This window comes from Gossypium arboreum, chromosome 13 (assembly GCF_025698485.1).
Source record: "Gossypium arboreum isolate Shixiya-1 chromosome 13, ASM2569848v2, whole genome shotgun sequence".
Classification (NCBI taxonomy): Eukaryota; Viridiplantae; Streptophyta; class Magnoliopsida; order Malvales; family Malvaceae; genus Gossypium; species Gossypium arboreum.
In genome coordinates, this window is record NC_069082.1 from 114,727,338 (window position 1) to 114,739,968 (window position 12,631).

General features: G+C 38.4%; 1 protein-coding gene across 1 annotated transcript; it reads right to left on the bottom strand.

Annotated features, from left to right (window-relative positions):
• Window positions 1-6,263: 6,263 nt before the first annotated feature.
• Window positions 6,264-8,059, bottom strand: LOC108462542 (uncharacterized). The gene is made up of 5 exons (XM_017762477.1): window positions 7,418-8,059; window positions 7,188-7,304; window positions 6,728-7,088; window positions 6,535-6,630; window positions 6,264-6,457 (listed from the first exon to the last, which is right to left on the bottom strand). Exons 1-5 carry the CDS (start codon window positions 8,057-8,059, stop codon window positions 6,264-6,266), a joined length of 1,410 nt encoding a protein of 469 aa, XP_017617966.1.
• Between the last annotated feature and the right edge of the window lie 4,572 nt (window positions 8,060-12,631).

Here is a 12,631-nt window from a genome sequence, read left to right on the forward strand (position 1 = left end):
TTACTGCCCAAAACAAAGGTATAACCTCAATCAACACTTGGAAAAAAACTACAAGTTGCAGAATAGGAAAACCCTACTTACCAAGACGTGCGACAAAAATTAGAATGTAAAAAAAAAGGTGTGACAGCTGACAACAGAAAGCAAAACTGAAAGGGAGAAAAGGAAAAGGAAAAGGAAAACGGCAAGGAACAGCGGTCTAACGTCAGTTTTTTTCTTAGGAAGAGAGAGAGAAAATTTTACAAAAAGAGAAGATAGAAATTTCTAATAACCCCTAAATCCTATGTTTTCCTCCCACTAACCCCTTCTTTAAGATTTTCAATACAACCGAAATTCTATCAGTCAGCAGAACAAAATAAACTCCCTCGCTCGTACGAAGATTCAAACATAGGACCTCCAATACACCAATTCTCTTACCACTCGAACCAGCAGGCTTATTCTGATGTGGATTTACTGATAATTAAATATGTGCCCATTAAACAGAGGTAAGGTTGAATTCCAAAAATAACAAAATTTTCCAAAAGTAGAGCATGAACTTAGGACCTCACACACATACCCAGAACACTTTACTGCTGAAGTAGATACACAATTGTATCAGATATTTATAGAAACAAAAACAAATAATTTAGGACGTTACAACTCTACCCTCTAAAAGAAATTTCGACCTTGAAATTTACCTGATCAGAATAGATAAGGATACTGTTGACGTATCAAGTCCTCAGGTTCCCACGTGGCCTCCTCAATGCCATGATTCTACCACAGAACCTTTACTAAAGGAATGGACTTCCTCCTCAGAACCTTAATATCGCGATCCAGAATCTGAACCGACTCCTCCTCGAAGGTCAAATTCAGTCTAACCTTGATTTCCTCAACAAAGATAATGTGAGATAGGTCAGATCGGAACCGCCTCAACATCGAAACATGAAAGACATCATGGATACGGTCTAACTCTAGAGGTAACTCTAATTGGTAAGCAACCGGTCCCACATGCTTCAAAATCTGATATGACCCAATGAACCTAGGGCTCAACTTGTCCTTACGGCCAAATCTTAGAACCTTCTTCCACTATGAAACCTTAAGAAAGACGAAGTCCCTCACAGAGTACTCAATATCACACCTCTTCAGATCCACATTAGGCTTCTGTCTATCAGAAGCCGCCTTCAGACGATCCCAAATCAATCTAACCTTATCCTCGATCTCAGAAACCAACTAAGAACCCAATACTCGTCGTTCACCTAACTCAGTCCAACAGAACAGAGTGTGACACTTACGACCATGCAAAGCCTCGTAAGGTTCCATCTGGATACTAGACTAGAAATTGTTATTGTAGGCGAACTCAGCTAGTAGTAAATAATATTCCCAACTGCCTCGGACATCAATCACACAGCTCCGAAGCATATCTTCTAGTATCTAAATCACTCTCTCAGGCTGACTATTGGTCTAAGGATGGAACTTAGTACTAAAATCTAATCTCGAACCTAGAGCCTCATGCAATTTCTTTCAAAACTGAAAAGTGAAGCCAGGATCCCTATCAGATATAATAAAAAAAGGAACCCCATGTAGTCTTACAATTTTAGAGATGTAGAGCTTTGCCAACTTCTGCATAGAGTAGTCAGTTCGAACCAAAATAAAGTGAGCAGACTTGGTCAATCGATCTATGATGACCCAAACAGAATCCTTTTTAGTGGGTGTCCAGGGCAACCCACTAACGAAGTCCATCGTTACAAGTTCCTATTTCCATGAGGGAATCTTAACTGGTTACAATAAACCCGAAGACAGCTGGTGTTTAACCTTAACCTGCTGGCACGTCAAACATCGAGCCACAAAATTAGAAACATCACGCTTCAAACCTGACCACTAGTACAACTCACAGAGATCACGATACATCTTATTACCACTGGGATACATAACATAAGAGCTACTATGCGCCTCCCTCAGAATAGAATGTCTCAGATTAGAATCGTTTGGCACACAGATCCGTCCTCGAAAGCATAACACACCATCATTGTTTAACCCAAAATCAGCAGTAGTAACACTCTCAATATGTCGAAACCGCAAGCTTAAAGACTCATCCCCTAACTATTTATCCTGACTCTGATCAATCCAAGTTGGCTTAACTTACAACTCGGCCAACAGACTCCCATCATCAAACAAACTAAGGAGAGCAAACATCACCCTTAGATCAGACATCATTCTACGACTGAGAGCATCAGCCACCACATTGGCCTTTTCAGGATGATACTCTATGGTGCAGTCATAATCTTTAAGTAGCTCAATCTATCGACGTTGTCTAAGATTCAAATCCTTCTGAGTGAGGAGGTACTTGAGGCTCTTGTGATTAGTGTAAATAATACACCTCTCACCATATAGATAGTGCCTCCAGATTTTCAATGCAAAGACTATTATAGCCAACTCAAGATTGTACGCCGGATAGTTCCTTTTGTGTATCTTAAGCTGACGGGATGCATAAGCCACAATCTTACCGTCCTGCATCAGAACGCAACCTAAACCAACATGCGACACATCACTGTAACACCCCTCACCCGTATTCAATGTCGGTATAGGGATGCGGAGCATTACCGGACTTATAACACATTTATACATACTTTTCACATACATTTAATCAATTTATACAATCATTAATCAATCTCAATCAATTTGTCCCTAATACGAGTTTACGAGGCCAAAAATATGCTTTGGGAGTGGTTTGGGACTAAACCGATAACTCGAGAAGTTTTTACAAAACTTAGAAAATTTTTCTCAAGAAAGGGGACACATGCCCGTGTGGCCTGGCTGTATGTCTCACACGGCCACTAGATACGCCCGTGTCATAGGCCGTGTGGACATTCGAAATGGGAGTATATGGCCGTGTCCCAGCTTGTGTCTGACCCTATATAACTCTCTGACTTGGGTCACACGGCCAACACACACGCCCGTGTGGCTAGCCCGTATGCCCTAAAAATGGCTATACACGCTGTGTGTTAAGCCGTGTACTAGGCCATGCCAAACCTATAGGGTATACTGACTTATGCCACACGGCCAAGTCACACGCCTGTGTGTGAGGCTGTGTAGAGTATACTAACTTGATTTCAAATTCAACACCAAGGGACACGGCTGTATAACATGTCCGTGTGTCGCACACGGATGAGACACTCACCCGCGTCTCTACCCGTGTGGACAAAAATAGGCTATTTACCAAGCCAATTTGCTACCCAAATTTAGTCACACCTACTCAATTCATATGGCATAAAATTTAGCATCAGTAAGCATATTATTTAGTTTCAAATAAAGTATGATTTATACCAATTCCAACACCAAACATTACAAAACATAAATACCAAAATATGTTATCTAAGTTCATTCCAATCTTTCTCTTCTCAAATCATCAAAATGACCATTAACAAATATGCATTATTTGATCTATACTTTCAAGATTCACTTATCTAAAACCACAAACATACCAAATTTCCAATTCAACCATTAGCTAATCCAACTAATAATCTATAATCAACCCTTTCACAAGCAACATAAACCACATCACGAAATGGCATTAGCACAATTATAAACATACATCATCATCCAAGCCAAATAGATCAACTTACATAGCCATTTATAACATTATAATCCCAACTTTTATAAGCCAACACAAATGGCCAAATTCATAACAACACATATACCAAAAAGACCAAGTTCTTATACATGCCATATACTTAATATACCAAAGTTCATAGGTACCAAGTGATAGGTAGATAGTGTGAAGCGATCTCCGATGGTTCCTGAATCTGAGCTAGCCTTGAATTCACTATAAGACATAGAAAATAAATGATGTAAGCTATAAAGCATAGTAAGCTCATATGAAATAAACTTGATACAATCATATACACATATTTCAACAAGTGATTATAGATATTAGAATTCAAATCAACTAACAAACCTTTCAATTTTAAAATCACAAAACTATATACTTTCTTCACAACTTCTCTGCTATAAAGCTAGTATGATTTATTCACATACTTGTACCATCTCGTACCAATCTCATACACATTCTCGTCTTTCTTTTATCCATTGAACCATTCAGAATAGAAGTCAGATACTCAAGGTTCTCACACGATAAGTACCTATACCATGGCCCAAAGCCAAATCAAGTTAACTTATCTCCAAAGTACTAATATCATGGCCTGAATCCAAATTAGTCGATATGCATGGCCCGAAGCCAAATCTATATAATTTGCATTTGAAGTGCTATATCATGGCCCAAATCCAATTCAATGTATCTCCTAATGACATGTCACTAGTATCCTAAACTATTCCGAAAGTTCAATTGAGATTTTGAATGTCGAATTGTTGTCGAATCACTATTGTTCGTATCCACAGTCTCGTATTTGCAATTTATGCAATATCAAAGTTTTTAATATATATTTAAAATGAATTTATCACATACGAACTTACCTCGAATGTGGAAACAACGAAATAAGTCGATTAGTCGATAACTTTAGCTTTCCCCTGATCTAGATCTGAATTTCGCTTTTCTTGACCTAAATATATTCAAAATTAACTTATTTAATCATCTATTTATTTAATTCAATCCAAAATATACATTAGGGCTATTTTACACATTTGCCCTTAAACTTTCACATTTTTACAATTTAGTCCTTATTACACAAAATCACAAATTCATGAAATTTCTTCAATACCCATGATAGCTGAATTACCATAATGCCCCTAGCAGACCATATTTTTCATTTATTTCACATTTTAACCTCAAAGTTTCCACATTTCACAATTTAATGTCTGATTTGTATTTTCACTAAAAATCACTTAACAAAACTTGTATATCTATCAACAAGCATTCAAAATCTATTAAGAAACTTCAAAATTCATACATATTCATCAATGCCATCATTCAAAACCTTTAACAGTCTTGCAAAATAGTCTTTGGGCTAGCTAGACCTAGTTGCAACGATCTAAAAAATATAGAAATCTTTAAAAAAGAGACAAAAATCATACCTTAATTGAGCATCAATGTCTTAACCAAATGAAACCCTAAACCTTAGCTTTTCTTCTCTTTAATATTCAGCTAAGGAAGATGAAGCATTAAAATTTTTGGTTTTTGTTTTATTTATTATATGTTTAATAACCAAATTACAAAATTAACCTTATATAAAACCATTTAAAACACCTTATTATATGTCCATATATGTCCACTAATGCTATTAATGGTATAATTACAACATAAAGACCTTTAATTTAAGGTTCTATAGCTATTAGACACCTTTAGCTATTAGAACTCAAGTTTTACCCTTTACGCGATTTAGTCATTTTTATCAAATTGACCAACCAAACAAAAAAATTTATTCACGAAACTTTCACACATACATGCTATCATGTTGTAAATACTTAAAATAATATAAAATAAATATTTCGACTTAGAATTTGTGGTCCCAAAATCACTGTTCTGATTTGACTAAAAACGGGGTGTTACAATCATTGCATAATAGAAACTCCTTTCCAGATTCAGGCTATATTAGAACAAGAGCCTGAGTCAGAACAGTCTTGAGTTTCTTAAGCTCACTTGCTGTGCATTAGTCTAAATGAAAGGGACACCCTTACGCAGAAGCTTAGTAAGATGAGCTGCAATCAGAGAGAAACCCTCCACAAAACATCGATAATAACCCGCCAGTCCTAGAAAATTGCAGATTCCAGACACTTTCTTAGGCTGTTTCCAATCTAACACAGCTCAATCTTTCGAGGATCTACTCGGATACCCTCAACAGAAATTACATACCCTAAGAAGGTTACCTCCCGCAACCAAAACTCGCACTTGCTCAACTTAGCGTAAAATTGCTTTTCTCAGAGAATCTGGAGCACAACTCTAAGATGCTCATCATGCTCATCCTCAGTTTTAGAGTAAACCAGAATGTCGTCAATGAAGACAAATTGATCTAGATACGGCTGAAACACTTAGTTCATCAGATCTATAAATACGGCCGGAGCATTCGTTAATCCAAAAGGCATAACTAGGAACTCGTAATGCCCATAACGAGTCCTAAATGCAGTCTTATGAACATTAGCCTCTTTAACCCTCAACTGATGATACCCAGATCGAAGATCAATCTTGGAAAACACAGAAGCCCCTCAGAATTGATCAAACAGGTCATCAATCCTCAAAAGCGGATATTTATTCTTCAAGGTCAACTTATTCAACTGCCGATAATCAATGCACATCCTCATGGTCTCATCCTTCTTTTTAACAAATAAAACTGGTGCTATCCATGGAGACACACTAGGACAGACACACTAGGACGGATGAAACCACGGTCCAGAAGTTCTTGCAGTTGAGCCTTAAGCTCCGTAAGCTCCTTCGATGCCATTCGGTAGGGGGCGATGGACACTGGAGCTGTACTCAGAAGAAGCTCAATCTCAAAGTCCACCTCTCTATTAGGAGGCAAACCAGTAACTCCTTAGGGAAAACATCCAAAAAATCCCTTACAGTTCTGATATTCCTAACATAAGAGTCTTTAAAACCAGAACCACTACCGTGAGCTAAGTATGCCTTATACCCTTTCCGAACCAGTTTCTCAGCCACAAGAGCAGTGATCACATTGGACAGATAATTTTGGTGTTCGATGTTTGCTGATCATGACCACATCCTTATCATCCTCAGTCTTCAGAACGACGATCTTAGTAGTGCCGTCCAAACTAATCCGGTGCTTGACCAACCAATCCATACCCAGAATTAAGTCAAACTCTTCAAAACGAAGCTCTATTAGATTTTCCAGAAAAACAGTACCTTGCACCTCTAATGAAACATCCCTATAGAGTTTACTAACCTGGGCAGACTGCCCCAATAGACTCAGTATAGTAACCTCACTAGAAGTGCTCTCCATAAAAACCCCCAAGTTTTCAGATACAGTGCTAGCTATATAAGAGTGAGTAGAACCTATATCTATCAAAGCAATATATGGTACCTCAAAAATTAAGAACGTACTAGTGATAACATCTGGAGTATCTCTGTCCTCTCGGGGTCGAGCAGCATAGACAAGTATAGGCAGCCTCACCTCTATCTTATTAGTACTTCTGTCCAGTGCTCTCTATCCACGACCCAAACTGTTACCACTCCTAGCTACTTCACGGCCCCTAGGTGGTTATTGAACTGCCCTCTGAAGCTGTAAAAAACCCGGTGTTGACACTTGCATTTGATCTGCCTGCTGTGGGCACTCCTTAATATCAAGAAACCCACACCTTAGACAAGCCCCAATCCTCCTCCAACACTCACTCGGATGGCGCCTACCACAATCATTGCATGACTGTAACCCAATAGGAGTAACAGGGGCCCCCACTCTAACTTGCCCATCAGATCTGGATTTTTTCTTAGGCCTCTACACAGGATTTGAGGGCTTCGAATCCCTTTCATTCTTACCCCTCTCTTTTTCATTTCCTTAGTAATCTTTTCCTTCTCTACCAATACTGTGAACTTATGCTCCTTCTGTGGAGCAATCAGTACTCTCAAACTGTCCCTCAGACCATCTACAAAACGGAGACACCTCTCATACTCTGATGCCACCAAGCCTCGAGCGTAGCGGCTGAACCTCATAAACTCAACCTCATACTCGGCCACAGATCTATCCCCTTGCATGAGATTCATGAACTCACATCTACGAACATCAACACTACTTGCCCCTACATATTTGCTCTGGAAAGTGGTCTTAAAGAGGTCCCAGGTCAAACAATCAGGCTGAGTACCCTCTTCAATAGTCAGCCACCATTGATAAGCCTTATCGTGAAGCAGAGAGACCGCACCCTTCAGTTTTTGCTCAAGAATGCAGTCTAGATCATTCATAATCTCCTCTGTAGCCTCCAACCAATACTCGGCCACACAAAGGGCGACTCTAGTGACACCTCTAAATAACTCAGCACCATAAATGGTGACTCTAGTGACACCTCTAAATAACTCAGCACCATTGGACCGGAGTTGTTCAGTTACCGACCCTCGGCCCCCAGCTCCAGAATGAAGTCCAATAGCAGGCGATACTAGCGTCTCACTCATAACCAAATTTGGCATACTGCCTAGAGAGGAAGACTCAACTCGAGCCCCCTACGGCCTCTTCCACGGCTTTGAGTACTACGTCTGTGAATTCCATGAGCACTCATTGTCTAATTCGAGTTTTATCTATATTAAAAATTTTATGCATCAATTTCAGTATTTATTCTTAGATATTTTATGTACAATTTATTAGAAGTTCAGAAGTGTTTTCAGAGGTTTCAGTCTTCTAACTATCTCAGTACAGTTTCAAAAAGTACTAATTACGGTTTTCAGAACAGTTTAATCTAAGTACAAAGATACTTACAGGATCGACGCCAGAGACTTGGTGTACTATACACTTTCCCAATTTATTCAAATTATTTAAAATCCAATACTTTTAAAACAAAATTTTGGAACCCAAAATTTATAACCGAGTTTTGTAACCTAGCTCTGACACCACTAAATGTAACACCCCAAACTTGGCCTAAACGTTTTGGCCGAATTTGATGATTTCACATGGAAAGATTTTGAAAACATGTTGATTTGATTAACTAATCATTTATAAAACCTACACTTCTTCATGTTTAATACAGAAAACATTATTTTAACAGTTATTTGGCAATTACTTATTACAGCAGAAGCTTTAATCATTTATGTTTGAAAATGCAATTGTGTGTTTAGGAAAATCACTGTTTGCATAAAGCCGTTGTTTCTAATAAAACGTTTTACCGAAGCAATTAAATCAGAAATGACCAGTTAAAAATCAAACAGTCCAGAGAGTCCCCAAAAAAATTACAACTCTCAAAATAATTACCAAGTCATAGATAAACCATAAGTAAATGACTTTAAGTAGTTTTACGAATATGTGGTCATCACTGAGTCTCGCTACACCAATCCACCTAAAACTGTGGATTGCCTGTCAAATGAACAAGCAGTTGTGAGTTTACGTAAACTCAATGTGTAACCCAACAGAATTAAGCATGCAAGCATACAATCATCATATACAGAACCAGAGCAAATACAGATATGGACATCATGTTCTTTTCAGATATAGTAGTAGAATCAGATACAAATATGCATAATCCTACCCCCATCCTCTACACACCATCTTCATCCATCCCATTACACCATGTGAAGTTAAAAACACCTACCTATCCCTACACACTACATCGTGTCATTAAGACACATATCAGATATAATATGCAGTCAAGCTATCAGAATATAGGCGTTTAACGTCGATCAGAATACTTCCTCCTTATAAACAAATCCCACCCTAAAACGAATACAGAGTATATATACAAAATTTAACAGATAGATCATGCTCAGATACATACCGAGCACACATGGCATAATCATACTCAAAACACTGTTTCAGTTTAACAGATCACATAGTTTTAGGGTTTTGTAAGCCATTATTGACCCTATGGTAGGCCCACAGTCGATTAGGATGACCCGTGCGACCCTACGAAAAATTTTAGTATAATAGGGCAACATGTCCGTGTGGGCTCACACACCCATGTGGCCCACACACCCAGATTGACCTTGTCTGTATGGCCCACACGGCCTGACCCAGATTCTACACGCCCGTATGTTATACCCGTATGGGCCCACACATCCAGATTGGTCATACCCGTATGTCCCACATGGCCACACTCGAGCCACCACACGGTCATGTGCTGTGCACAGCCATGCCTTCATTGACCACACTATCGTGTACTTGCACACGACCTACCACAAGGACGACCACACGCCCGTGTGCCGTCGACAGTTTCATTTTTTAACTTTTTCAAAGCTTCGTTTTCTATATTTCGGGTACACACTTGGTAATGATTTGATGTGAGAACTATCTCGAGCCTTCTAGAAACTAAAAACCAATATAACAACACTTAATTTTATTCTTTACACCTGATTGAACCGAAAACTCGAAATCAACCATAACTTAAATCAAGCACTTAGCACTTACTCCAACACTCCGAACGATTAACTATGATCCGGTAAGAGTAGAATCATGATCTTTTCGACTCGCTGCTGCCCAAAACAAAGGTAGAACCCCAATCAACAATTGGAAAAAAACCTACAAGTTGCGGAATAGGAAAACCCCACCTACCAAGACGTGGGACGAAAACAAGAATGTCGAAAACAAAGGTGTGACAGTTGAAAATAGAAAGTGAAACCGAAAGGGAGAAAAGGAAAAGAAAAATAGCAAGGAACAAAGGTCTAATGTCAGTTTTTTTCTTAGGAAGAGGGAGAAAAAAATTTGCGAAAAGAAGAGATAGCAATTTCTGATAACCCCCAAATCTCATATTTTCCTCCCGCTAACCCCCTCTCTCAAACTTTTAATACAACCAAAACTCTATCAGTGAACAGAGCAAAAATAAACTACCTCGCTCGCACAGGGATTCGAACCTATGACCTCCAACACATCAGCTCCCTTACCACTCAAACCAGGAGGCTTATTTTGATGTAGATTTACAGACAATTAAATATGAGCCCACTAAACAGATATAGGGCTTAATTCCAAAAGTAACAAAATTTGTCAAAGGTAGAACTTGAACTTAAGACTTCACACACATACCCAGAACACTTAACCACTGAGGCAGATACACAGTTGTGTCAGATATTTATAGAATCAAAAATAAATAATTTAGTGCTTTTCATGAAGGTGAGGAAGAAGGTGCGGTGGCTAATGGGATTTCCTTGGGTGAAAAATAGGATAATTTTTAGGGTTTGAGAGTGTATAAAAAGAGTGTTTGGCTGTAGGGTAGTTGTTTGGAGGCATGTTTTTAGTAGTCATGGAGTAGGGATGTGCTATTCTTGGTTGGAATAAGCATAAGATAAGGGATGTTTGTGAAAGCATGCTAATTCTTGAGTTTTTCTCGGTTTGCTTAGATAGAAGAAGAGAAATCAATTTGTATCAAAACAAAATAAAGTGATAATAAATAATAATTAAATAAAATAAATAAATAAATAAATGAATAAAAATAAACATAAAAATTGGGTTGCCTCCCATTTAGTGCTTGTTTGACGTCGTTAGTTTGACGCCTCAAATGGTTCTATGGAGGTTCTAGCTGAATTTTTTCAACTGTGTGGGCTTGAAAATTCTCATAAAATGGCTTCAACCGTTGGCCATTGACTATGAACCGCTTTCCCGATTCTTCACTTTCTATTTCATCTGCACCATGTGTGAATAATTCAGTCATAATAAAAGGTCCTTGCCATCGAGACCAAAGCTTACCTGGGAATAATTTTAACACGGAGTTGTAAAGTAACACTTTTTTCCTATCGAGAAATGCTTTCGAGATATTTTCTTATGATGGAACAACTTTGTCTTGTCTTTATAAATGCGAGCATTCTCGTAGGCATCATTACGAAATTCCTCTAATTATTGGATATCTACTTTCCTTGCCCTCATTGTGGGTTCTAATTCCATGTTACATTATCGTACAGCCTAGCAAACCTTATGTTCCAATTCTACCAGAAGATGGCAAGTTTTGCCAAAAACAAATCGATATGGGGTCATGCCAATTGGTCCATTATACGCTATTTAACAAGCTAAAAATGAGTCATTTAGCCGAAGATTCCAATCCTTCTTGTTTAAGACTTCTGCTTGGCCGTTCATTTGAGGATGGTAGGCTATAGCTATACGGTGGTGAACTCCGTTTTTTTTACGAGTGCCTCCTTGACTTTATTGCAAAAATGGGTTCCATGATCACTGATCAAAGCTCGAGGTGTGCCAAACCTAGAAAAAATAGTTTATTCCAAAAACTCCACGACAGTTTTAGCATTATCATTGCGAGTAGGCTTTGGTTCTATCCACTTGGTTCTATCCATGAAGTCAATGTCTCACACATCAAGTCAATGTTACCTGTATGTTGGCATTTATTGTAAGACTTAAAAAAATTATATGCGTCTCAAAAAATTGTAGGCTAGTATAGCCCACACTCCAATACCTTATGAGTAGTCCGTTTAGGGCCAAAGTGACCTCCACAAGCTTCTGTATGACAAAAAATAAGGATAAAAACTACCTATGTTTCTGGAACACATAGTCTTATTATATAGTCTGAACAATGTTTCCACAAGTGTGGGTCATCCCAAATGTAATATCAAGCTTCCCGTCTAAGCTTGTCCTTCACGGAACGTGCTAACCCAGTGGGCAATGAACCTGTGGCTAGGAGATTTACCATATCCGCATACCATGGGAAATGTGCCTCGGTCGAAAATAGGCTCTCATCAACGAATTCATCCTTTATAGGAATGTCATCATAGGGTGTTTTTAACTTACTTAAGTGGTTAGCCACCAAGTTTTCGTATCCCTTTTTGTCTCGAATCTCGATGTCAAATTCTTGGAGCAGTAAAATCCATCTAATGAGCCTTAGTTTCATTTCCTTATTTGTGATCAAGTACCTAAATTTGCATGGTCAGAAAAAATAATCACTTTAGATCCCAATAAATTAGACCGAAATTTATCCAAAGCAAATATAATAGCTAAAAGTTATTTTTCTGTGGTAGTGTAGGTCTTTTGTGCAATATCTAGGGTTTTTGAGGCATAACAAATGACATGGGGCTCCTTGTCTATCTTGTGCCTCAACACTGCCCCTACACTGCGCTCGG